The 27,185-nt window shown below is 42.3% G+C and overlaps 1 protein-coding gene and 1 long non-coding RNA gene across 4 annotated transcripts; both read left to right on the top strand.

Annotated features, from left to right (window-relative positions):
- The first annotated feature begins 659 nt into the window (after positions 1-659).
- On the top strand, positions 660-4,058 carry LOC310814575. 3 transcript variants are annotated; one of them, XR_014554581.1, is made up of 4 exons: positions 660-1,009; positions 1,141-1,759; positions 1,911-3,585; positions 3,745-4,058. It is a non-coding gene; the product is annotated as an uncharacterized lncRNA (long non-coding RNA). The 3 variants fall into 3 exon arrangements; XR_014554582.1 differs by having other exon boundaries at positions 1,141-2,752; positions 2,950-3,585; XR_014554583.1 differs by having other exon boundaries at positions 1,141-3,585.
- A 3,818-nt stretch (positions 4,059-7,876) lies between these two features.
- LOC310814573 (T-cell receptor beta-1 chain C region) lies at positions 7,877-26,374 on the top strand. Its single transcript, XM_083684062.1, has 6 exons — positions 7,877-7,943; positions 8,070-8,201; positions 25,009-25,344; positions 25,448-25,471; positions 25,644-25,753; positions 25,876-26,374. The coding sequence occupies exons 1-6, from the start codon at positions 7,892-7,894 to the stop codon at positions 25,897-25,899; spliced, it is 678 nt and encodes a 225-aa protein (XP_083540188.1). The 5' UTR covers positions 7,877-7,891; the 3' UTR covers positions 25,900-26,374.
- Positions 26,375-27,185: the final 811 nt, after the last annotated feature.

Here is a 27,185-nt window from a genome sequence, read left to right as displayed (position 1 = left end):
ATCTGTTTTCTTCCCACAGGTCTCTGTGAAGGGAGTGATGTCACACAGTTCCCTGGCATTAGCTTCAGTTTTGCACAGCAATTTGCAGAGATGAACTGCAGCCACAAGAAAGATGTTGGTCATAGTCAGATGTACTGGTACAAGCAGCGTCCAGGGGAGGCAATGAAGCTTATAGTATTCACAATTGTCGATGGAGAACCAGACTTTGGGGATTTCAGTCAAGACAAATATTCAGCCATTAAGACTGTATTTGACAGTGGATCTTTCACTGTCAAAAACCTGCAGCCAGATGACAGTGGCATATATTTCTGTGCCGTCAGCAAGCACAGTGATGCAAACCCTTAATGCAGTTGAACAAAAACTGCTTGCGATGGCTTTGCTATATAGAGATCACAATACCATATCTTTCCTGTAGATGGAGTTGGAGCTCAATAAACACTGAATCAACTGTAACCGACTCTCATTCAGTGCCAAAAGACAAAACAGTTGGCCTGTCAGAAAGGGAGGTTCTCTTCTCTGATGCCTTATTCTACAACTACCTGAACTGAGACATAAGCAATACGCCCAACGTGGTACACTACTGAACCCCCCCCCACCACCCCACCCCCCCTCAAAGGAACCCAGTTTAGATCAATGTTCTGTTTACAGTATATCTCCATATAGATCATTGGCAGGGTTGAGGCGTCATATCCTGTGTTCCTCCCCCTAAAGAGTTCATCTCAGGTCAGGTCTCGGATGTTTTGTACTTTCTCATAAAGGGGCAGCATACCTCTACCTATACACTGAGGGGGGTGAGCACCTGGAATGGTTGTGTAATGGTATCAGACTCTGTTGGTGTGATCTTATAGTCATTGACACAGTGGTGACAACAGCAATGACATGTCATCTTAATGTACTGAATGTCATATTATCAATCTCTCATTCCTTCTCTTACTTTTACTGCACTGAGAGTCGGTCAACATGATCAGAGTTCTTATCAGCGTAACTATTTATGCTGCCTGGGTTTCAGGTATTTAGATTTAGTTCAGAGTTGATGTTATTGCAAATTTATAGCATGGCTTCTTGACTGTCATATATCTTAACTTTCATATAAAGTTGCATTTATTTTTGTTATCTGCTGTTCCTTCTCCCTCTACCCAGGTTCCTCTCTGAGTGATCAAGTCCACCAGACTCCTGCTGCCCTGTACAAGAAACAAGGAGAAGTCGCTGAGATTCATTGTTCACATAGTATTCAGAGCTATGATCGCATCCTCTGGTACAAACAATCCAAGAACGGAGAATTACTATTTTTGGGATACATATTTGCGGACTCTGGATATCCCGAGGCTGGATACACAATTGAAGGGGATGCAAATCAAGGCAAAAATAGCACATTTACCATCAGAGACCTTTATTCAAACAGCAGTGCAGTGTATTTCTGTGCTGCTAGTTTACACAGTGCAGCGGATCATCCATCTCTATTACAAAAACCCCTCCATGACCCACAGGCTCACTCCGCTCTGCAATAGAACTCCTCACACCTGCATTCACCCACTGTAACCGACTCTCATTCAGTGCCTGAAAAAAAACTACAACTAAACAGCTGGCCTATCAGATAGGGAGGTTTTCTCTAATGCCTTATACTCTACTCCCCCCTCCCCCTATCATAGGAACTTGGTTCAGATCAGTGTTTCTGTTCAGTGATCCTATCCTCAGCCTAGGGTCAACATGTTTATCCAAGATCTCATCACAGCCGCTGTCTCATTACTCTGGCTGAAAGGTACTGTGTGATCACCAACAAATGACTCTCCAGATAGGCCGTTTGTGTCAAAGATGCACTGTACGCACACATACAGTAGTAAAGAGTATATTTACCTGATTTTCAGCCCTAAATGTAATGTAATTTTCAAAAATCTGTTTTCTTCCCACAGGTCTCTGTGAAGGGAGTGATGTCACACAGTTCCCTGGCATTAGCTTCAGTTTTGCACAGCAATTTGCAGAGATGAACTGCAGCCACAAGAAAGATGTTACTTATAGTCAGATGTACTGGTACAGGCAGCGTCCAGGGGAGGCAATGAAGCTTATAGTATTCATAATTGTCGATGGAGAACCAGACTTTGGGGATTTCAGTCAAGACAAATATTCAGCCATTAAGACTGTATTTGACAGTGGATCTTTCACTGTCAAAAACCTGCAGCCAGATGACAGTGGCATATATTTCTGTGCCGTCAGCAAGCACAGTGATGCAAACCCTTAATGCAGTTGAACAAAAACTGCTTGCGATGGCTTTGCTATATAGAGATCACAATACCATATCTTTCCTATAGATGGAGTTAGAGCTCAATAAACACTGAATCAACAGACACAGCATCACAATATACAGTACTCTGAGATGGATTAGAGAGCTAGACACACTTTCAAATCAGCCTGTGATTTCGTTTTATTTCTGTAAGCTTGGTGTCTCTCATAACACCTGTATTACACCACATTAACAGCCCATTGTTCAGAGAGAGAGGGCAGGAGAGAGAAAGAGAGAGAGAGAGGGAGAGAGAGAAAGAGAGACAGACAGACAGACAGAAAGACAGACAGACAGACAGACAGACAGACAGACAGGGGATGCAAGGCAGAGCATATCTGCCCATCAAAGTCACTGTGATGTCGTCATTTCCTCTGTCTCTGTGTGTGAGATAAGTGTATCTCCTCTGCTCTTCTCTCCAGTGCTGGTCACCATGATCCATGATGCTGGTCACTTTGTTACTGCTCTGGCTCACAGGTAAGAAAGACCATCATGATATTTTAAGAGACTGGAAGTTTCATTAACCATAAACCAACCAGGCTGTATACAGTACAATACTGACCAATTGTTTAGGTGTTACAGTGCAGTATTGGAATATTATGTTTGTGTACATCTATCTTCATTCTTCATCTATTCACATGGTCAGTAAATGTATTCTCTCCATCTCTGTCCAGGTCTCTCTCTCAGTGTCGAGGTTCATCAGACACCCTCTGAAATTGTAACCAACGCTGGAGATAATGTGCAACTCTTCTGCACCCATGACAAATCTGACTACAGATTGATGTTGTGGTACCAGCAATCACCAGGAGACACAGCTCTTAAACTCATTGGATACTTGTCCTATACAGATACAACCATTGAAAGTTCAGAGTATGAAAAACATTTCAATTTAAGTGGGGATTTGAGTGGTGATAAAGTCAAGAACGGCTCTCTCAACATTTTCAACCTTCAAAGGTCTGAGCAGAGTGCAGTGTATTTCTGTGCTGCAAGCAAAGCACAGTGCTGCAGATCCCCTCTCCTCTCTACAAAGAACCCTCTCTCATTCACTGTCTCAGTGGTTTGAACCAAACAGGAAAACACCCCCCATAACACCTGCAGTTGAGATTTGAATTTGGTTCCGTGCCATCACATCAGCAAAGCTGTCATATGTCATACTGAAGTCTTCATATCACCGGTGACATCACTTCATTTTCCTCCCTCCCCTCCACACACTTCAGCTGAGACGTCAGTTGGTGTTCCGTGTTCAGGTCTGAGAGGCAACATGATCAGGCTGCTCATAATTTTCATTACTCCACAGTTCTGGATCACAGGTACTTTAATTGCCATCATTCATTCATTAATTCGTAAAAACATTTTTTTTTAATAATAGTTACTTAGAGATTGTTGTATGCAAACTTGAAGGATGTTTCTAGAATTCTCTGTGATATAATGTTATGGAAAGATAATGTTCTCTCCTCCTCTCTCCACAGGTGTCTCACTCAGTAAAGAAGTGTACCAGAGTCCCTCTACACTGCTGGGAAAGCTGAACGATTATGTGAATCTGAGCTGCAGTCATAAAATTGAAAACTATGATACTATTCTTTGGTATCAGCGATCAGTGGGAGACACTGCCCTAAAACTAATAGCTTACACATCCTATAAAGAACATTATGTTGAGTCACCATATAAAGGCTACAATGTGAGTGGAGATGGTGAGAAGGAAGCCTTCTTTCACATTCTCAAACTGAGACAATCTGAAGACAGCGGAGAATATTTCTGTGCTGCCAGTATACACAGTCATATAGAGTCCTGCTCCCCTCTACCAAAACCTCTATCTGATCCATCAGACCCATCTCACAACACCTGCATTATTACACCACATTAACAGACTAGGGTTTTTGTTCAGAGAGAGAGGGGGGGAGAGAGAGAGAGAGAGAGAGAGAGAGAGAGGGAGAGGGGGAGAGAGAAAGGGAGAGAGAGAGAGAGAGAGAGAGACATACAGACATACAGACAGGTAGGCAGGCAGGCAGGCAGGCAGGCAGACAGACAGACAGACAGACAGACAGACAGACAGACAGACAGACAGACAGGATACAGGGCAGAGCATATCGGCCCCTCACTGTGATGATGATATTTCCTCTGTCTCTGTGTGTGAGATAAATGTATCTCCTCTGCTCTTCTCTCTGAAATTGTAACCAACTCTGGAGATAATGTGCAACTTTTCTGCACCCATGACAAATCTGACTACAGATTGATGTTGTGGTACCAGCAATCACCAGGAGACACAACTCTTAAACTCACTGGATACTTGTCCTATACAGATACAGCCATTGAAAGTTCAAAGTATGAAAAACATTTCAATTTAAGTGGGGATTTGAGTGGTGATAAAGTCAAGAACGGCTCTCTCAACATTTTCAACCTTCAAAGGACAAACACCTGCATTAAACCACATTAACAGCCTTTCGTTCAAATGGAGAGAGAGAGTGACAGGGACAGACAGACAGATACAGTAGACAGACAGGGACAGACAGACAGATACAGTAGACAGACAGGGACAGACAGAGAAGGAGGGTGCATATCTTGCCAGAGCATATTGTCTGCCCATCAATGTCACTGTGATGATGTCATTTCCTCTGTCTCTGTGTGCAAGTGGTCTCCTCTGCTCTTCTCTCCAGTGCTGGTAGTCACCATGATCCTCACAGCCACTTTATCACTGCTCTGGTTCACAGGTAAGAAAGACCATCATGATATTTTAAGAGATCAGACGCTTCATTTCAACATCCATGTACAATAACATCCATGTACAGTGCTGTGCCATTCCTCAACCAACCCGGCTGCGTATTCATTTTATTCTCTCTCATTGTTTTCCTCTCAAAGGTTTCTGTCTAAGCACCAAAGTTCACCAGACTCCTGCTACCCTGATCACTAACTCAGGAGAATCTGCTGAGTTCCAGTGTTCGCACAGTATCAAGGACTACAATGTCCTCCTCTGGTACAGACGATCTCAGGACAGACGTCTTACACTGCTCGGATATCTTTACAGGGACATCGAAAATCCAGAGTCTGTTTTTAAAGACAAAATCAAATTGAAGGGGGATGGAACACTGAATGGCTCGTTGACCCTTTACAACCTGACACGTGACGACAGTGCAGTGTACTTCTGTGCTTCCAGTCAGCACAGTGCAGTAGATTATATGTCTGCCTGTACAATAAACCCTCTGTTCCACAGTATCATCCAGTGCAGTTTTAAGAATGTCGCATGTGCTTTGAAATCCCTCTCGATGCTGATATTCACCTCAAGTGCTGATCTCAGAATCTTCTTTTCTACATATAGCTAATTTCTTTAAAATCAGTTTACACAGTGACCCTGTATCCGTGTATCCGTTGACAGGGTATTACACCAGTGTAATTGTTTTAAGCGAGTGAATACTTGTAACACTTTGGAATCAGAGGTGCAAATACAGGTGCTTGTTTTGGGCAGGCAATACTCAACATTTAAACCATTACATCACAAAAATGCATGCCTGCCATTGTGTTTATGTTATTTTCCAACTGATCCAGCAGAGAGTAGTAATGTCACACTTAGGGTAGATAGGCTTGAAACTCCTCCCACTTCAACACAAAGATCAGGTGGCTCAGTTAAGGTCTGCGTTTCTGTTCTCACCCTCTCTCTGCAGCTCTGACAGTCAGTATGATCAGAGTTCTCGTCACCGCCACTGTCACGCTGCTCTGGCTCGCAGGTGAAGGTATGTGAGGGCCACAGTCAGTGAGTGACTTGTTTCAGGTTGGTCTGGTCTCACTGTGTTTCATTGTCCATCTCCTCTCATCTCTTCTGTGTCTTCACAGGCCCCTGTCTGGGCCTCGCTGTTCATCAGTCTCCGCTTGACGTCTTCAGGAAGGCAGGAGAAGCCATAAAGTTCACCTGCAGTCACCATGACAAGAACTACGACAAGATCCACTGGATGCAGCAGATCAGTGGGCAGCCAGTGCTTCAGGCCCTGGCCTTGCAGTCATTTAAAGAGGCACTTCTGTATAGTGAGCGCTTCAATGTCTCAGGTGATGCAGAGGCTGAGGGCTTCCTGGAGTCGTCTGCTGTGGCAGCTGAAGACAGTGCGTATACTTCTGTGCTGTGAGTAAGACACAGTGAAGCAGCTCAGTATACACTTCACACAAAACTCCTCCCCTCCCGTGTGGGCCTGCCCACATGCAGCACAAGCACTCTGATAATGTGACTGGTAGACTCTACGTTGAATCAGTATTAGCTATGCTGGAGGTTCCACCCTTTTCATGTGCGAATGATTTAGGGTCAGCTCATTATTAGACAAACAGTCATTAAACTCAGATGTCAGCTTTTGGATTTTCTTCCTTTCGTTGCTACAGTATAAAGTAAACATGGTTAAAGTATTTTTTGCATTTGTTGTTTCACTCCCCTTGCTCACAGGTAAGCCCTGAGTGTCATGTTAATTAATGTAAATGATCTTAGCTACTGTCATGTTGTTGTAACCTCTTCCTACACTAAGTATTTTCTCTCTCTCTCCTGCAGAGGTAGTGTTGTCCTCTTTACTCATCCAGCAGTCACCTCAACATCTCCTGAAGACACCTGAACACAAGGCATTCCTTGATTGTTACCATGGGGATAACAGCTACCCCTATATGCTATGGTACCAAAAGAAGGAAGGCCAAAGGACCATTGAACTGATTGGTACACTACATTACCTAAATGCTGCCCTCGAGAAGAACTTCCAGAAACGGTTCAACATAACAGGTCATTCCAAGGGCAATGCCACTCTGGTCATCACAACCACGAATCTAGAAGACAGTGCAGAGTATTTCTGTGCAGCCAGTCAGCACAGTGCTGCGTTTACATTAGTTCCCCGACAAAAAGCTAGTGCCCCCCCCCCCCACACACCTGCATCAAACCACTACTCTATGGTCTGATTTGGTTTGGCTTTCTATTTCACTGGGTAGATAGTCCACAGTCTAAAATCCGTCAACATTAGTCTTTTTAGTAAGTGGCATTGGGAAGGGAACCACAGAGTGGAATAAAATCTAAGATAATTAAAGTAGTGAAAATATAACTCATATCATATTATTCATATCACTGGTCCAAGACACCAGTAGGGGGCAGTAGGGAGAACCAAGGGCCATGACAATTGTCTTTACCGCAGAAAGAGAACAACCTGCACTGTATCAAACATGCAACATTCACTACTGCTCTTTTCAGCACTGAGGCATCACATCAACATCAACATGATCACAGTCCTCCTGATACTCTCCTCTCTGCTCCAGCCCACAGGTAAAGAGGACCTCACCTGACCAGTCTGAGGCAGAGTGAGAGGAGAGAAGCTTGAGAGAGACATCTTCCCTTCCCTCTTCCCATCATACTGTATGTATGTTTATGATCCCATCTCTCTCTCCACAGGTTCCTCTCTGACCAACATAGTTCACCAGAGTCCCCGTGTTTTGATCGGGAAGTAAGGAGAGCTTGCCTGCTCACACATGTAGTTCAGATGTAGTTCAGAGGATGTCCAGCAGGAGCAGCATTGCTAGAGTCATAAGTGCTGTAACTTTGCTCATGACAAATACACAGCTGTACTCCTCCGGAGGACGTTTATCCCTCTGCTGCTGAACAGCACAATGAGGATCAGAGATGTTGCAAACTTCTCCTTTGTACTAGTCTTGCTTGCAGGTAAGCTCATCATGTGCTTGACATGAACAGCCTAAAAAATAATCTAAGAGTGGAAAATACAAAGGTTTTGTTTTGAATGTCATCTTTCTGCTCAATATTTCAAATGTGTGTCTATCTCTGATGAAGGTGTTTCATATAGCAACAAAATCTCTCAGACACCGGCAGCAGTGCAGAGGCCAGGAGAAAGCACCAACCTCAGCTGCAGCCACGACAGCAAAGATTTCTTCTACCTTTACTGGTACCAACGGCGGGCACAAGGTGAAGCGTTCACCCTCATTGGATATCTCTATACATCCACGGCCAACCCCGAGCCCGGCTTTGAACCTCACTTCACCCTCCATGGAAACGCACAAAGCCATGGATACCTGCAGATCTCCAATCTTACCATAGAGGACAGTGCTGAGTATTTCTGCGCGACCAGACAAGCACAATGCTGTGGATTCCCTGCTTCCTCTACGAAAACCTCTCTATATGTCATTTCACTATCTAATCTCTCAAAAATCACTATGTCAGACTGTGTGAATGGGGTTTTTGGCCATTTCCTATGGTTATTTGTTGTGGTCTTTTTTAAGTGGTATATTTCGTGGTGGCTGCAGACGTTGTGATGTCATTTCCTCCCTCTCTTCTCTCACCTGCTAGCTCGGCGTGTTGGTACTCTGTCACCTCTCCCCTTCACTCAGTCAACATGACGACAGCTCTCATCTCACTCACGCTCTCCATGCTCTGGCATACAGGTACTGCAAAGATCAATAACATATATATATATATATATAATAATAGTGTTTTTGTTTTTCAAATAGAAAGATCTTGTTGATGATATTTTGGCAATACTGAGGTGGCTCTTCTCTTCCCTTCTCTGTTTCATCCTCTGTGTTTCAGGTCTCGGTCAGACAGTACTGATCACCCAGTGGCCCAGGTACATCTCCAGTCAGCCCAGTGACTCTGTGGAGATGTACTGTTACCAGAACAATACAGACTATGAGTACTTGTACTGGTATATACACCACAAAGGAGAGGGCCCTAAACTGATGGCCATGTTAATAGCTGGATCACCGAGTTATGAGACAGAATTTATGTCTGGGTATCAGGTGCAGCGCTCTGAGACGAAGAAGTGGTCTCTGACAGTTCAGAAGGTTCGGGTGACAGACGAGGCTGTGTTTCTGTGTGCTGCCAGTCAGTCTACACAGTGAAGTAGAGACGCTTGACTCTGTGACAGAAACACACACTGTATTGGACGGTTGCCAAGAGTCTCTCACACCTGACTAACATGGCCCTCTCTACTTCATACAAGTATGATGGGAAAAATGTTTAACTACCTACTGAAAAGATTACATCTCTTTCTGCACATGCAGCATTGCTGCGATGCTTGTCAACTTGAACACAACTGCCAAAGAACCTCAAGAACCTCAAGAATTATATTGTATGTTCCCATGATTATTTTATTGATGTAATTCCACACTGTAACAATATTGCTTTGGTTTTTATATTCCATACAAAACCAAATCAAGTGGAACACATGCACACTTTACATGCTTCTTCATCACCAAGTATATATATATATATATAAATATATACAGTATATATGTATATGCAACTCAATTATATGGTTTTTCTGTGATGCACTTTACTGTATCTCTCAGATATGAGCTGTACTATATGCATGACTGGCAATGTCTGCATCCGATAGGGGGAAGCACAGCTCAGAGATTAGAGATTGAGAGGATGTGGTGATGAATAAAACAGCTCTCTCCTCACACACAGCACAGAGGAGGCCGTGACTCTCCCACAGCAGAACTGTTGAACAATGTTCCCACCAATATGTGCACTTGGATTTATCTTGATCTTGTTTCCATGTAAGGTTTGATTATAGCAAAGTTGCACTCAACTGAATCGGAGTCACGCTGTGCCTTCATGCTTTGGTGACTTTTGTATCTGATATGGTTTCTCCACAGGTCACGTAAAGAGTGTGAAGTTTCAGCCATCTCCCTCCTTGATAATGAAGGAGGGGACCGAGGTAAACATAAACTGCAACCATGATGATAGCGACCTCAATATCATGCTCTGGTATCAACAGAGACAAGACAGTCAGGCTATGACTCTCATTGTCTACAGCTACATCGGTAGTGACCCCAACCTTGAGGGTCAGTTCCAGGGGCGATTCCAGATGACGAGAGAGAACGCAATGAAAGGAGCTCTGATCATTTCCAACCTAACGTTATCAGACTCGGCTGTGTATTTCTGCGCTGCCAGTACACAGTGATGTGGCTCAATGCCACTTCCTCACTCAAAACCTGTTACGCTCAAACACACAGGAAAACCAACGCAGGCTGCTGCCAAGGCTTTCAATCATTTCCTTGCATCAACTTGCATCCATAGTAGCTCAGTTGTTAGTGGGTGGAGACAGAACAGTCAAGGAAAATGAGAGAGAGAGAGAGAGAGAGAGAGAGAGGGAGAGGGAGAGAGAGAGAGAGAGGGGGGGGGGAAATGAGAGAGAGAGAGAGAGAGAGTCAGAGAGAGAGAGAGGGAGAGTCAGAGAGAGAGAGAGAAGAGTGTCCATACTACTACCTAGTCCATATGAAGCTGTGCTGTGTGTTCATGTCTATTTTCCTAACCGCTAATGGGATCTGTCTTCGATTTAACACATGCATATCATCAAAGCTGTTCTGGTCTGTGTAATTCTATATGACGATTCTGTCCCACAGGATCAGCATTTGGAGTAACCATCATTCAAGATCCTCTTTTTTTTCTGTGATCTTTTTTCGGTGGTGTATTTAGCTGTGGCTGCAGACGTTGTGATGTCATTTCCTCCCTCTCTTCTCTCACCTGCTAGCTTGGCGTGTCGCTACTCTGCCACCTCTCCCCTTCACTCAGTCAACATGACCACAGCTCTCATCTCATTCACGCTCTCCATGCTCTGGCATACAGGTACTGCAAAGATCAATAATATATATATATAATAATAGTGTTTTTGTTTTTCAAATAGAAAGATCTTGTTGATAATATTTTGACAATACTGAGGTGGCTCTTCTCTTCCCTTCTCTGTTTCATCCTCTGTGTTTCAGGTCTCGGTCAGACAGTACTGATCACCCAGTGGCCCAGGTACATCTCCAGTCAGCCCAGTGACTCTGTGGAGATCTACTGTTACCAGAACAATACAGACTATGAGTACTTGTACTGGTATATACACCACAAAGGAGAGGGCCCTAAACTGATGGCCACATTACTACTTGGATCACCGAGTTATGAGACAGAATTCAAGTCTGGGTATCAGGTGCAGCGCTCTGAGAAGAAGAAGTGGTCTCTGACAGTTCAGAAGGTTCGGGTGACAGACGAGGCTGTGTTTCTGTGTGCTGCCAGTCAGTCTACACAGTGAAGTAGAGACGCTTGACTCTGTGACAGAAACACACACTGTATTGGACGGTTGCCAAGAGTCTCTCACACCTGACTAACATGGCCCTCTCTACTTCATACAAGTATGATGGGAAAAATGTTTAACTACCTACTGAAAAGATAACACCTCTTTCTGCACATGCAGCATTGCTGCGATGCTTGTCAACTTGAACACAACTGCCAAAGAACCTCAAGAACCTCAAGAATTATATTGTATGTTCCCATGATTATTTTATTGATGTAATTCCACACTGTAACAATATTGCTTTGGTTTTTATATTCCATACAAAACCAAATCAAGTGCAACACATGCACACTTTACATGCTTCTTCATCACCAAGTATATATATATATGTATATAATATATATATAATTGAGTTGCATATATATATGTATAGGCATGACAGCCAATGTCTGCATCCGATAGGGGGAAGCACAGCTCAGAGATTAGAGATTGAGAGGATGTGGTGATGAATAAAACAGCTCTCTCCTCACACACAGCACAGAGGAGGCCGTGACTCTCCCACAGCAGAACTGTTGAACAATGTTCCCAGCATTATGTGCACTTGGATTTATCTTGATCTTGTTTCCATGTAAGGTTTGATTATAGCAAAGTTGCACTCAACTGAATCGGAGTCACGCTGTGCCTTCATGCTTTGGTGACTTTTGTATCTGATATGGTTTCTCCACAGGTCACGTAAAGAGTGTGAAGTTTCAGCCATCTCCCTCCTTGATAATGAAGGAGGGGACCGAGGTAAACATAAACTGCAACCATGATGATAGCGACCTCAATATCATGCTCTGGTATCAACAGAGACAGGACAGTCAGGCTATGACTCTCATTGTCTACAGCTACATCGGTAGTGACCCCAACCTTGAGGGTCAGTTCCAGGGGCGATTCCAGATGACGAGAGAGAACGCAGTGAAAGGAGCTCTGATCATCTCCAACCTAACGTTATCAGACTCGGCTGTGTATTTCTGCGCTGCCAGTACACAGTGATGTGGCTCAATGCCACTTCCTCACTCAAAACCTGTTACGCTCAAACACACAGGAAAACCAACGCAGGCTGCTGCCAAGGCTTTCAATCATTTCCTTGCATCAACCTGGATCGCCTATCAAAGTTGAATTGAAGCCATTGGCATCAGAGAAGATGTGTTGCAGCCAACATGGATATATTTCCATAGTAGATCAGTTGTTAGTGGGTGGAGACAGCACAGTCAAGGAAAATGAGAGAGAGAGAGAGAGAGGGGGGGGGGGGAAATCAAAGAGAGAGAGCGAGAGAGAGAGAGGGGGAGAGAGAGAGAGAGAGAGTCAGAGAGAGAGAGAGAAGAGTGTCCATACTACTACCTAGTCCATATGAAGCTGTGCTGTGTGTTCATGTCTATTTTCCTAACCGCTAATGGGATCTGTCTTCGATTTAACACATGCATATCATCAAAGCTGTTCTGGTCTGTGTAATTCTATATGACGATTCTGTCCCACAGGATCAGCATTTGGAGTAACCATCATTCAAGATCCTCTTTTTTTGCTGTGATCTTTTTTCCGATGGTGGTCTCTCACACCTGACTAACATGGCCCTCTCTACTTCATACAAGTATGATGGGAAAAATGTTTAACTACCTACTGAAAAGATAACACCTCTTTCTGCACATGCAGCATTGCTGCGATGCTTGTCAACTTGAACACAACTGCCAAAGAACCTCAAGAACCTCAAGAATTATATTGTATGTTCCCATGATTATTTTATTGATGTAATTCCACACTGTAACAATATTGCTTTGGTTTTTATATTCCATACAAAACCAAATCAAGTGGAACACATGCACACTTTACATGCTTCTTCATCACCAAGTATATATATATATATATAAATATATACAGTATATATGTATATGCAACTCAATTATATGGTTTTTCTGTGATGCACTTTACTGTATCTCTCAGATATGAGCTGTACTATATGCATGACTGGCAATGTCTGCATCCGATAGGGGGAAGCACAGCTCAGAGATTAGAGATTGAGAGGATGTGGTGATGAATAAAACAGCTCTCTCCTCACACACAGCACAGAGGAGGCTGTGACTCTCCCACAGCAGAACTGTTGAACAATGTTCCCAGCATTATGTGCACTTGGATTTATCTTGATCTTGTTTCCATGTAAGGTTTGATTATAGCAAAGTTGCACTCAACTGAATCGGAGTCACGCTGTGCCTTCATGCTTTGGTGACTTTTGTATCTGATATGGTTTCTCCACAGGTCACGTAAAGAGTGTGAAGTTTCAGCCATCTCCCTCCTTGATAATGAAGGAGGGGACCGAGGTAAACATAAACTGCAACCATGATGATAGCGACCTCAATATCATGCTCTGGTATCAACAGAGACAGGACAGTCAGGCTATGACTCTCATTGTCTACAGCTACATCGGTAGTGACCCCAACCTTGAGGGTCAGTTCCAGGGGCGATTCCAGATGACGAGAGAGAACGCAGTGAAAGGAGCTCTGATCATCTCCAACCTAACGTTATCAGACTCGGCTGTGTATTTCTGCGCTGCCAGTACACAGTGATGTGGCTCAATGCCACTTCCTCACTCAAAACCTGTTACGCTCAAACACACAGGAAAACCAACGCAGGCTGCTGCCAAGGCTTTCAATCATTTCCTTGCATCAACCTGGATCGCCTATCAAAGTTGAATTGAAGCCATTGGCATCAGAGAAGATGTGTTGCAGCCAACATGGATATATTTCCATAGTAGATCAGTTGTTAGTGGGTGGAGACAGCACAGTCAAGGAAAATGAGAGAGAGAGAGAGAGAGGGGGGGGGGGGGAAATCAAAGAGAGAGAGCGAGAGAGAGAGAGGGGGAGAGAGAGAGAGAGAGAGTCAGAGAGAGAGAGAGAAGAGTGTCCATACTACTACCTAGTCCATATGAAGCTGTGCTGTGTGTTCATGTCTATTTTCCTAACCGCTAATGGGATCTGTCTTCGATTTAACACATGCATATCATCAAAGCTGTTCTGGTCTGTGTAATTCTATATGACGATTCTGTCCCACAGGATCAGCATTTGGAGTAACCATCATTCAAGATCCTCTTTTTTTGCTGTGATCTTTTTTCCGATGGTGGTCTCTCACACCTGACTAACATGGCCCTCTCTACTTCATACAAGTATGATGGGAAAAATGTTTAACTACCTACTGAAAAGATAACACCTCTTTCTGCACATGCAGCATTGCTGCGATGCTTGTCAACTTGAACACAACTGCCAAAGAACCTCAAGAACCTCAAGAATTATATTGTATGTTCCCATGATTATTTTATTGATGTAATTCCACACTGTAACAATATTGCTTTGGTTTTTATATTCCATACAAAACCAAATCAAGTGGAACACATGCACACTTTACATGCTTCTTCATCACCAAGTATATATATATATATATAAATATATACAGTATATATGTATATGCAACTCAATTATATGGTTTTTCTGTGATGCACTTTACTGTATCTCTCAGATATGAGCTGTACTATATGCATGACTGGCAATGTCTGCATCCGATAGGGGGAAGCACAGCTCAGAGATTAGAGATTGAGAGGATGTGGTGATGAATAAAACAGCTCTCTCCTCACACACAGCACAGAGGAGGCTGTGACTCTCCCACAGCAGAACTGTTGAACAATGTTCCCAGCATTATGTGCACTTGGATTTATCTTGATCTTGTTTCCATGTAAGGTTTGATTATAGCAAAGTTGCACTCAACTGAATCTGAGTCACGCTGTGCCTTCATGCTTTGGTGACTTTTGTATCTGATATGGTTTCTCCACAGGTCACGTAAAGAGTGTGAAGTTTCAGCCATCTCCCTCCTTGATAATGAAGGAGGGGACCGAGGTAAACATAAACTGCAACCATGATGATAGCAACCTCATTATCATGTTCTGGTATCAACAGAGACAGGACAGTCAGGCTATGACTCTCATTGTCTACAGCTACATCGGTAGTGACCCCAACCTTGAGGGTCAGTTCCAGGGGCGATTCCAGATGACGAGAGAGAACGCAATGAAAGGAGCTCTGATCGTCTCCAACCTAACGTTATCAGACTCGGCTGTGTATTTCTGCGCTGCCAGTACACAGTGATGTGGCTCAATGCCACTCCCTCACTCAAAACCTGTTACGCTCAAACACACAGGAAAACCAACGCAGGCTGCTGCCAAGGCTTTCAATCATTTCCTTGCATCAACCTGGATCGCCTATCAAAGTTGAATTGAAGCCATTGGCATCAGAGAAGATGTGTTGCAGCCAACATGGATATATTTCCATAGTAAATCAGTTGTTAGTGGGTGGAGACAGAACAGTCAAGGAAAATGAGAGAGAGAGAGAGAGGGGGGGGGGGGGGGGAAATCAGAGAGAGAGAGAGTCAGGGAGAGAGAGAGAAGAGTGTCCATACTACTATCATCCTACTACTCCATCAAACTGGATTGTCAATCAAAGTTCAATGAAACCATTTCAACAAATTTCTATTGATTTCCAAAGAGCAAAGTGCATATTGTACATGTTTGCCATCTACAGTAATCCATTATCTTTGACTCTAACTGTATGTGGCCTTTGCAGTTGCCTAAGCACAAACATCTTTAATACATGAGGTAAGGAATTGAGATTACCATACATTTATTTTTATTTTATTTATTTTTGTTTTATTTTATTTTTTAATAAATAAAAAAAAAAAATAATAATAATAAAATTACCATGCCAAACCACTCATAATGCTTTCACAGGTTCATGTCACCTACTAACTAACTATTGTGTCTCTTCTACTTCCCCTCTCTCTCTCTCTCTCTCTCTCTTTTGTCTTTAGTTTCAGCCTTGTCTCAGGTGGTTCACATCACTCAGACTCCCCGGGATGCTGTCCTCCACCTTGGCTCTCCATTCACACTGAAGTGTAACCATGACAATAAGAGCCATGACTACATGTACCTGTACAAGCAGGAGCAGCAGCAGCAGCAGCAGCAGCAGCAGCAAGGCCTCAGGCTCATGGCCTACTCCTTTCAGGCTGGCTACGTGGAGCAGGAGAAGGGCTTTGAGACAGGCTACAGAGACCCTCCGTTACAGAGCTCCAACATTACTCATCCAGCAGTTCACAGTGCAAGATGCAGCAGTATATCTCTGTGCTACAAGGTACACACAATGGAGTTGGAGTTGGCCGCCTCGTAACAACAACTATGAATCTAATGACCTGATTTCCTGTTTCCTCTGAGATGAACGGTGTGATGTGTGGTTTAACATCATACACCTGGAGAAGGGATTAGCAGTAACATGCTCCTCATACTTCTACTGAATGTGCTGTTTCACTTTCCCTCAGGTAAGAGCCTGAGGCTATCCTTGCGTGTAACTTGTGCCTGGAGTAGGTAGACTGTTTCCACTCCACAACTGCATTGCTTTCCTAACGTTTTATACTGAGTGATGTTATAATTCTATTACCACAGGTCTGGGTGCTGCTGGCCTCACAGTGCTCCAGCCAGGAGACCCCATAACCTCCCACCAGACAGCCACTGTGACCCTACGGTGTAGCATGGCTGCAGGCTTCAGCATGGGCAGCTATACCATGTTGTGGTACAGGCAAGTCCACTACGGAGCACCTGTGGAGTACCTCACAAATGAGTATGACACCACAGACGGGCGCCTCAAGGTGTCTCTCGATGCGTCTAAGAACAGCTTCACTCTGCTGATCTCTGAGCTGGTCCTGAACGACAGTGGCACCTACTATTGCGCTGCCAGTCACAGTGCAGCAGAGGGGCAGGGGAGCCGTACAAATTGCAAGCGGAAGCACATGACAATGTGTGTCTGTAACACAGATGGCATATTACGGGCAGGAAGACTTTGTGGCTCTTCTGGTTTTTGATAATAAACCGTCGGTGTGTTGCTGTCATTGTATCACTACGGAACCTTGTAGCCCCTTTGGATTTGTGCTGTTTTGAGATTCTGCAAAGAAACCATCAGACTCATAAGAGATGTGTTTGAGAAACCGCAGCCAACATGTAGTAGGAATCTGTTCTCATAGTCGATGCTGTTGTGAGTGGGTGGAGACAGCACAATCAGGGGAAAAGGAGAGAGATAGTGAGAATCAGAGAGAGAGAGAGAGAGAGAGAGAGAGAGAGAGAGAGAGAGAGAGAGAGAGAGAGAGAGAGAGAGAGAGAGAGAGAGAGAGAGAGAGAGAGGTCACCATGCCCATACTCCTATAATAATATAATATATGCCATTTAGCTGACGCTTTTTTCCAAAGCGACTTACATTGCAGTGAGTGCATACATTTCAGTATATATGGTCCCAACAGGAATCAAACCCACAACCTAAGCATTGTTAGCACCATGCTCTACCAACTGAGCCACAGAGGACCAATTAGAAGCTGTGCTGTGTGTTCATGTCATTTCTCAAAGTCAAGTCAAAGTCAAAGTGGCTTTATTGTCAATTCTTCACATGTCAAGACATACAAAGGAATCGAGAGGACGTTTCTCACTCTCCCACGGTGAGACAGATAAAGTGCCCAGGCACAACAGATAAGACAAGACATACTAAAAGTATCAATAAAAGTTCAATAAAAATAATTTAAACAGTCCTGACCACTAGTAAGATCTGTCTGTCACCTTAGACGTGCATATCATCAGAACTGCTGTGTCTGTATAATTCAATATGATGTTTCCCTCCCACAGGCGCAATGTGTGGAGTAACCATCATTCAAGATCCTCTAACTTTATTTATACCAAATAGGGAGCTACACATGTGACTGTAAAATGTGTGCAAGATGACGAGAACCACTACAGAATAGTACAAACAAGACAGCAACAGATCTATGCAGCTGATTGATTTTTCTGGAGCACAAAACATGGTGGCTACTGAGTCACTTTTTGAGAAATCCAAGTACACAATGACCCGTCCAAAGATGTTAGAGTACTCTCTCCAGATTACTAATGTTGAGCCTGGGGACCAGGCTGTGTATTTCGACGCTTCCTGTAGCACACTGACTTTCTGCTCAACAACAACCTCCAGCAGTACAAATGTGTGCTTGCTGTGTGTTTTTTTTTTTTTGGTATAGAAATGAATGACATCACTTCCTGATCTGCTAAACTAGCGGGAGATTGGAGGAACATGAGACAGAAAGGACAGTGGAGAGGCTGGCTGTGTGGAGAGAGGAGAGAGGCAAGGAGAGGCCAGGCTGTCCTGACCCTCTCATCTCTGTCAGCATGAGACGGCTCTGTGTGGTTGTGGTTCTCCTCCTCACCGACAGTAAGAACAGCAAGAGCCTCTTCTTAGATACATGAATAGAAATGAACGTATCTGAATGTAGGAATGGATTTTGTGTTCATGAAGTCAGTCTAAGAAGAGTACCTGCACTGCTTGAAAGTTTAGCAATGAGTTTGTACACGTTCAAGTTCATTTACTTGTTTCACTTTTCTTTCTTTTTTCTTCACAGATTTCTCATGCGCTGTAAACGTTCAACAGAAACCTCCAGTTGTATTCAGTCCAGAAGATGAGTCAGTGACTCTACATTGTGAACATGATGATAGTACTCATTTGTACATGTTTTGGTACAGACAGAGAGGCAACAATAAAATAGAAATGATTATTTTTTCTCAAGGTGAAAACGTAGGGGATATTGAGCCTCCCTTTGAGAAATCAAAGTATACATTCACCCGGACTGTGAGGACAAAATCCTCTCTTCAGATTAAGGAAGTGGACCCTGGAGACCAGGCTGTGTATTTCTGTGCTTCCAGTAGCACACTGACTCAGAGCTGCTACACTGTTCAACAATAACCTCTAGCAGCTACAGGAGGAGAGGAGAGGAGGAGGGGAGGAGGGGAGGAGGGGAGGAGGAGAGGGGAGGGGAGAAGGGGAGGGGAGGGGAGAAGGGGGTTAAGAAGGGGGATGCTAAATTGTATATGCTGTATTGTTTTTTCTAAAGAAATATATGACATCACTTCCTGATCTGCTAAACTAGTGGGAGATTGGAGGAACATGAGACAGAAAGGACAGTGGAGAGGCTGGCTGTGTGGAGAGAGGAGAGAGGCAAGGAGAGGCCAGGCTGTCCTGACCCTCTCATCTCTGTCAGCATGAGACGGCTCTGTGTGGTTGTGGTTCTCCTCCTCACCGACAGTAAGAACAGCAAGAGCCTCTTCTTAGATACATGAATAGAAATTAATGTAGGAATGGATTTTGTGTTCATGAAGTCAGTCTAAGAAGAGTACCTGCACTGCTTGAAAGTTTAGCAATGAGTTTGTACACGTTCAAGTTCATTTACTTGTTTCACTTTTCTTTCTTTTTTCTTCACAGATTTCTCATGCGCTGTAAACATTCAACAGAAACCTCCAGTTGTATTCAGTCCAGAAGATGAGTCAGTGACTCTACATTGTGAACATGATGATAGTACTCATTATAGGATGTTTTGGTACAGACAGAGAGGCAACAAGAAAATAGAAATGATTATTTTTTCTCAAGGTGAAAACGTAGGGGATATTGAGCCTCCCTTTGAGAAATCAAAGTATACATTCACCCGGACTGTGAGGACAAAATCCTCTCTTCAGATTAAGGAAGTGGACCCTGGAGACCAGGCTGTGTATTTCTGTGCTTCCAGTAGCACACTGACTCAGAGCTGCTACACTGTTCAACAATAACCTCTAGCAGCTACAGGAGGGGAGGGGAGGAGGGGAAGAGAGGAGGATGAGAGGAGGGGAGGAGAGGATGGGAGGAGGGGAGTCTGTTATTCAACATCTGTGCCAAAGTTACAGAAATGCTGAGAGGCAGAGACAATACAGTACAGTATGTACATGAAGGATTCTCCTCAGTTGTCAAACGTGACCAAGCAAAAGGCAATAAATGATTTCCACTACATGCAATCTTTTGAACCTCCTCACATATTCATGGTCAAAAACCCTGTCGTGTTTACTGCAGCAGAATCAACTGGTCAGTTGAGATAAGAGAGCACACGTGAGGAGTCCACCTAAACAGACGTTTGTTGTTCTCTCTCTTGGAAAGACACTGTTAGTGTTGTATTAGTCAGTATTTCTAAGATAGTGCGCAACAACCAGGAGGTTGAATATCATTCAAGCATGATTGGTATACCCTTCTCCAATCGCTATATTTGATAATAAAGGATACGCATCTCAGACATGATCAAACACTGACCTCTACAGGCTAAATGTGGGATTACACATTAACCATCCTTGAAGTCTTGAGAAAGTCATAAATTAAATGTTGGTTAATTTCGTTTTAATTAATAGTTATAAGAATAAAAATAATAGTTTACATTGATATTGTATAATCGTTGTAAATAATCACACACACAATGGAATACGCCTACTATGATATGATAAAACTGTTATTTTGGAGCAGTCCATATCACTGAAACTAAGACAATTAATAATTGTTAAATGCCAGAAGTGCAGAAATTCTGAAATGCAAAATTTACTCTATAATGTCAGTTCATACCATTTGAAAAGAATCAATATTTAATGAATGATCTTAGAGGAAACACATGAATATGACACATTATTGTAGTACTATGATAAACAGTTTGACTTTGAGAGTGATGTATGACAGGGCGGGGTGTGGGGGTGTGACTACGTTCTATTCTAAAAGGGAAGTAAAACAAGGTGTTTACCTGTTCTTCACTCCTCCCTGATGCTTTTCTTAGTACTCACAGAAATAGAACCAGTCACCTTGGAACAGGTTCAAACATCATCAACGCATGTCAATGCACCTGCTTGTGCAGACAGATACTGAGAGATGGGGAAAGAGATAGAGGGAAACAAGGGGGGTAGGAGAGAAGAGGAAGAAAGAGAGAATGAGTGTTTTTGTGTGATGCTTTAACACCGTGGGGACAGGGGGCCACGGTGATACATTCCTATTGAGCTGCTGTACAAAAACCTCCTCCCATTCACATACATAGAGGAGAGAGCTACTGGGGAGCTGGGACTGATGGTCCTGTGGAAATCATGAGCACTAAAGGACAATACAGGATTTTAATCATCAACAAGACTGCAAAATCAACTTTGATAACAATGTTTGCTCAGAAAACATTTGAATCAAGTCACATCTGTGAGATATGAGGTTTGTTTGAATCATGTTTGACAACAATACCTCTTCTAATATATCAGTGAACTCAGTGATTTTTGTGTTTTGAAAGTTCCCTATGGATGATAAGAGTATATGTGTACATACTCTGAGTGTTGATTGCAGACAGATGTGAGGCTTTTTGGAATAGGAGACAAGCAATGTGACACTGGAAGTCAGGCCTACTTTGGAAATGGAACAAAACTCACTGTTTTAGGTAAGCTGAACTCTTACAAATGAATAACATTCAAATGAATCTGAAACATTGAAAATGTGTCACCTGTAATCAGAGAATAACAATGTGTTAATGTTAAAGTTGAATTAATGAGTTGATCTGAAAACACTGTGCCAACACCCAACCAGCCTTCTTTGGCAATGGAACAAAACTGACTGTTTTAGGTAAGCTGAACTCTTGCAAATTCATAACAGTTAAATTAATCTTAAATACTTAGAATGTTTCGCAGATAATACGAGAATAATATGTGTTCATGCAAAAGCCGAACTAATGGGTTGATCGGTACGCATTGTGGCATCAGGCCAACCAGCCTTCTTTGGCAAAGGAACAAAACTGACTGTTTTAGGTAAATATGTTATTGTCATCTTCGCTACTGGTTTCTTAACATAAAGTAAATGATTGACTAACATGATACTGAAAAGATGCTGCTGCGGAATGCATAGACAAATGCTGTAGTAATTGGCAAATTAATGCTTAGTGTTTCTGCACTGTGCCAATGGCAACCCGGCATACTTTGGAAATGGAACAAAATTGACTGTTTTAGGTAAGAGAATGTTTAAGTTGGTTAAATCAAAGTAACACTCTTTGGGGTTAATTTAAGTAGTGATATGATGAATTTGTATGCGTGTGGATACATTCTTAGTCCATGATACTAGTATCACTCCACTCAATGCTTTTTGATGCTAAGCTTGGGCACTGTGTTAATTATGAAGCCTATTTCGGCGGAGGAACAAAATTAACAGTTCTTGGTAAGTAATCCATATGCTATTTTTTGCTTATCAATGCAAATGTAAGTGAGATAAAATACGCTAAAGGTTTTATTGGTGTGGATTTTTGTCTCACCCAATAGGTGTTTGATAAACTGGTAGAAACAGGTTGTTGTATGAGGTCTAGGGTAAAAGAGATATCAGTGGTAATATATACAGTAATTGGGGTCTAAGAGAAAGTATATGTTAGACCTAAGCAGCATTTTAGCACTGATCCAGTGCGCTGTGCCACTGGGTCCGGCCAGGCTTACTTCGGTGGAGGGACCACGTTAACTGTCCTAGGTGAGAAATTCTTCGAAAATAATGTCTAGATCCAGACCTGATCTATTACATGTGATTTGGGCACATTCATATGTCCCTGAAATCTGTATGCAGCAGTGTTTGGTTGATATAAGGACAGGGATATGATCTACTGATACTGTAGCTGAAGGTGAAAATTAATTAAATTATGTAATTCAACCCAATATTTAGAAAGTATGTTGCTACATATGGTATTTGTGTAAGCTTTTATCCGAGGGGAAACTTTCGGAGAGCTAAATGATGGTGTAGTGTCTGTGAATGTTCTTTGTTGAGTCCGGCAAAGATTGAGAAAAAGAAGTCAGACCTCGAGCAAGAGAAGCTGTAATGCAGACAGTTTATGCACAGTCTTGAAACTCTGTGCTCGTACTCCGAGGCATATTTTGGAGCTGGCACCAAACTCACAGTTTTAGGTAAGAAAAATCTACAACAAACAATTACATATAGTATTTGACATACTTATTAATTGGAGGAGTATGGAGAAAATCAAGAATGTACGACATTTAGATTTTATTAAAATGTTGCTATATTTCTGAATAGTTGTCTTTTAAAGTGAGAGAAAACATGGTTATTAAGTGGATAACTTGGGGCCATAAAATATGTTACCCCATCGTGATATTGTGGCAGTGAGAGGTTTGGCTCACTGCCCAGATCCACACGGAGTTAGTTATGAGCTGTGTAAGATTCTGTGCGTTTCCAAACGAAGGCTTACTTTGGGAATGGAACAAAACTCACAGTCCTAGGTAAAGCAAAAAAACAAATACAAATGCATTGTATCTCTTTGTAATACAGTACATTGGTTGCCATGGGTGAATGGGGCTCATAAGTAATAGATAAGATAATGCGTGTTGTATCATTATAATGGCACATTACAAGCACGTTTCCCTCATTCAAATATTTAGGTTGTTAATAATGAGTGAGGGTAATGCTGTATGGATGAGAATCTGTACAGTTGTTTCTAAAATAACCAAACATTGGCTAAAAAAAACAAAAGTAGCAGGCTCGGGTATATCAAGCTACGGTGTTTTTTCTATAGCCGTATATCGGTGTGAACAACAACCCTGCTTACTTCGGCAGTGGCACCAAACTCACAGTTCTAGGTGAGAAATGTGTTTCTTTTAAATATTCACCTGTACCTTTATGGATGCCTCTGTTACTGAGAGAAAGTAACAGAAATCATGTGTTTTTAAGCAATTATAGAGATAATTGTTATGTATTTGTATTTTATCTATCTCAGACGTTGATTTGCAGGAATCAGTCAGTTTATGCCAGTTTAAGTCAAGAAGTATGATCATTTCAAACAAGGAAAAAAATAGAAGTTGGGATACATAATCGAGATGATGGCTAAATGTGTAGCATGATTTCTCTCTGTGGAGCAATGATAAGGCTGAGTTTGGTCCTGGCACCAGACTCACTGTTATTGGTAAGGAATTCACCTTTTTAAAATATTTTTCTAAATAACTTCCTAAAGTCTACTAAAAAGTTCATTTTGAAATTATTGTAAATGTTATGTGAGTAATTGCAGTTTATTGCATTGATGAGGTAGATGAGCCGGAAAATATACTTTTGCGTTGGTCAGATAAAGGCAAAAATATATACAGTAAAGAAATACAATCTCAGAGTTAACTATACGCAAAGCAAAAAGAGCAAAACCAGCTACAAGTGTGTGTTGAGGTGGCCATGGTGAAGTAACTACTAGACCGAGGAATAAGATTATGGTAAATGAAGAATGTGATTGATGCTCTGTTGACAATATAAACCTTCTTAGAAGTTCATGATCCTTTTTGCCATGCCAATACAAACTAAGCAACCGTAAGCACTTGGGAGAATCACCTTGGTTTTATGCCTGTGAGTATGTGGTGTGCTCTGGCGGTTATGCTGCATACTTTGGAGGTGGAACTAAGCTAACAGTTCTCGGTAAGAATACTGTAATAATCGTATACTCTTGCTTTCATGTTCTGCTCAGACTTGATACTTCAATGGCTTTGGCAGCAGGATTGTTTACATTATTGTAATAGAATTAGACAGTGGTTCACTCTGAGCTGCTGTCTTACGTGCTCTGTAACCTCAAATATGTCACTGAATTGACACAGGGTTAAAGTGCTATGATATTGCTGTCAACGATGACGAGAGCAGGTATTTGGCTCATAGATGGAAGCTATAAATCACAAATTCTTACCGCACTAACGGCACCCAAGCACTGAAAATGCAATCTGTACTTAGCCAACTCTATTCTGGCTTACTGTTAAATGTTTAACGTTCTCTTTTCTTCTTGCAGACATGGACAAAATCACCCGGCCCGAAGTGAAAGTCCTGCCACCCTCCTCCAAGGAGTGTAAGAAGAAGAAGAAGACCCTGGTGTGTGTGGCCACAGGCTTCTACCCCGACCATGTAAAAGTGTCATGGGAGATTGGTGGTGAGGTGATCACCAAAGGAGTGGGGACTGACAACGTGGCACTGTGGAATGAAAAGACCGAGAAATACAGCATCACCAGCAGACTGAGAGTCTCAGCCAAGCTGTGGTACAATACCAAGAATGCATTCACCTGCATCGTCCACTTCTACGATGGAAAGAAGGAAATAGAATACACAGGCCACATTAATGGAATGCCAGGTACAGATGTTATAAGAGGGGGTTTCATTGGACAAGAAAGTTTATAAGCACTACTTTCGTGTACAGTATGGTCCCATCTAATGCACTGTTTTGTTTCTGTCAGATCCAAGTGGTGGCATGACTTCAGGTAAATGTGGCTATTTTGAAAATGCACTAAGTCTTATGTCAAATGGCAAATTATGGCATACACATTATAGTATTCTGTATTTCTCTTAATGGATGGTCTGCATAGGATACTTAACAATAATGCTTGGCATCATTTTATTCAAGGTCATTTAAATGTGTCATTTTGTCCACAGAGTCCTATGTGAAGTCCACACAGACTGCCAAGCTGTCCTATGGCATTTTCATTGCAAAGAGCAGCTTATTTGGGCTGTTCATCATAGTGCTGGTGTGGAAGAAGCTTCAGGTCAGTCAGTGCATTGCAACAGTAACCCCACCCTAGCCCTACATTCCTATTACAGTATAATGTTGTTTTTTTATTCGTAGAGATTTTGAAATGCTATGTCTATGTTTCTGTTTGTTCCATAGGGCTCACCTGAAAAGCAGGTGTGACTGAGCACTGAGAAGGGGCCATGGAAGCTGAGCTCTGCCCTGCCCGGTCTTGATTTCTATCAAGTGATTATAAAGTATAGTGCATTTTCTTTCTTTGTGAGGATGATATATAAACTCAATATGATTCAAATCTTTTACTTGCAATTGCAGTAATGTAAATATGAATCAACTCTGCTTGTTTGCAAAAAAGAAATCCTGTTTCCATTAACTCATAATGCAAATGTTTGCCACTTGTTTCTCCAGTAATTATAGCATAGTATATGTGAATCCATGTACATTTTGTACACAATCCATGTATTTTTTGTATACAAACTTTGTTCACCTATGAAGCCAGGATTCAGTAACATATCATTATAGTATCTGCTTATGTGAAACTTTAACAAAACAAACCCTTTGTACCTGCAAATACAAATTGCTATATTGTGTTGTATATGTTTTACCAAAGCTTTTTCTGAATAATAACATTGTAAATGACTGTCTTTGAGTCCTGAGTTTTATTTCACTTACTTAGTTTTTATTTCATGGGCTAGTGCATCACATCGAGATATTTTAAGCAGGTGTTTTCACTCTGATGTGTCTGCAAGCATCACCCCTATTTCTGAGAAATACACCGCTTCCTGCCCACGCAGTGAGCAAGTTTCCGTTGAGCCCTACATTGCACAGCCTCAGCTCAGATATGTGAGTTCTATGTGGGTTTATCTGGGCCATGACTTATATTTCCACTGAGTAAAAAGGAATCAGACTGAAGCACATAACGGGGATGACGTACAGGGAGAACAAAAGGAAGAATGTGATATCACTAAGCATTCAACGTATTAGTAATACAAATACATTGATTCAATCATCTTTTTTCATGAGATGAATAAGGGGGATAAGATATGATAAAGGGAGGATGTTTTCAAGATACGTTTCAGATCTTTTGAGTGCCATAACTTGATGCCAGTCGATGGCATACAGTATAGTGCGCCTCCAAAATACATTCCCTACATTGTCTGCACATTCTCTCTGCACAGATTACCTCAATGAGAGGGCCTTGTAGAAACAGTGGGGTGAATGTAACACAGATCTGTAACAGGAATGTATCACAGATACAATTAATGTATCACAGATCTGTATATCTGATAAGAGGAATGTATCACAGATACAATTAATGTATCACAGATCTATATATCTGATACCATTCTCTCTGCACACATGACCTCAATGAGAGGGCCTTGTAGAAACAGTGGGGTGAATGTATCACAGATCTGTATATCTGATAACAGGAAATCAATGTTCCCTTCATA

The sequence above is a fragment of the Argentina silus genome, assembly GCF_951799395.1.
Source record: "Argentina silus genome assembly, chromosome: 13".
In the NCBI taxonomy this organism is placed as follows: Eukaryota; Metazoa; Chordata; class Actinopteri; order Argentiniformes; family Argentinidae; genus Argentina; species Argentina silus.
This window is presented reverse-complemented; position numbering and strand designations above follow the sequence as displayed.

Bases quoted from the DNA above. Each gene is read 5' to 3' on its own strand.
- LOC310814573 (XM_083684062.1), top strand. From the start codon at position 7,892: ATGAGGATCAGAGATGTTGCAAACTTCTCCTTTGTACTAGTCTTGCTT. The intron at 25,345-25,447 runs GTACAGATGTTA...TGTTTCTGTCAG, and splicing joins CCACATTAATGGAATGCCAG to ATCCAAGTGGTGGCATGACT. The intron at 25,754-25,875 runs GTCAGTCAGTGC...TTTGTTCCATAG, and splicing joins TGGTGTGGAAGAAGCTTCAG to GGCTCACCTGAAAAGCAGGT.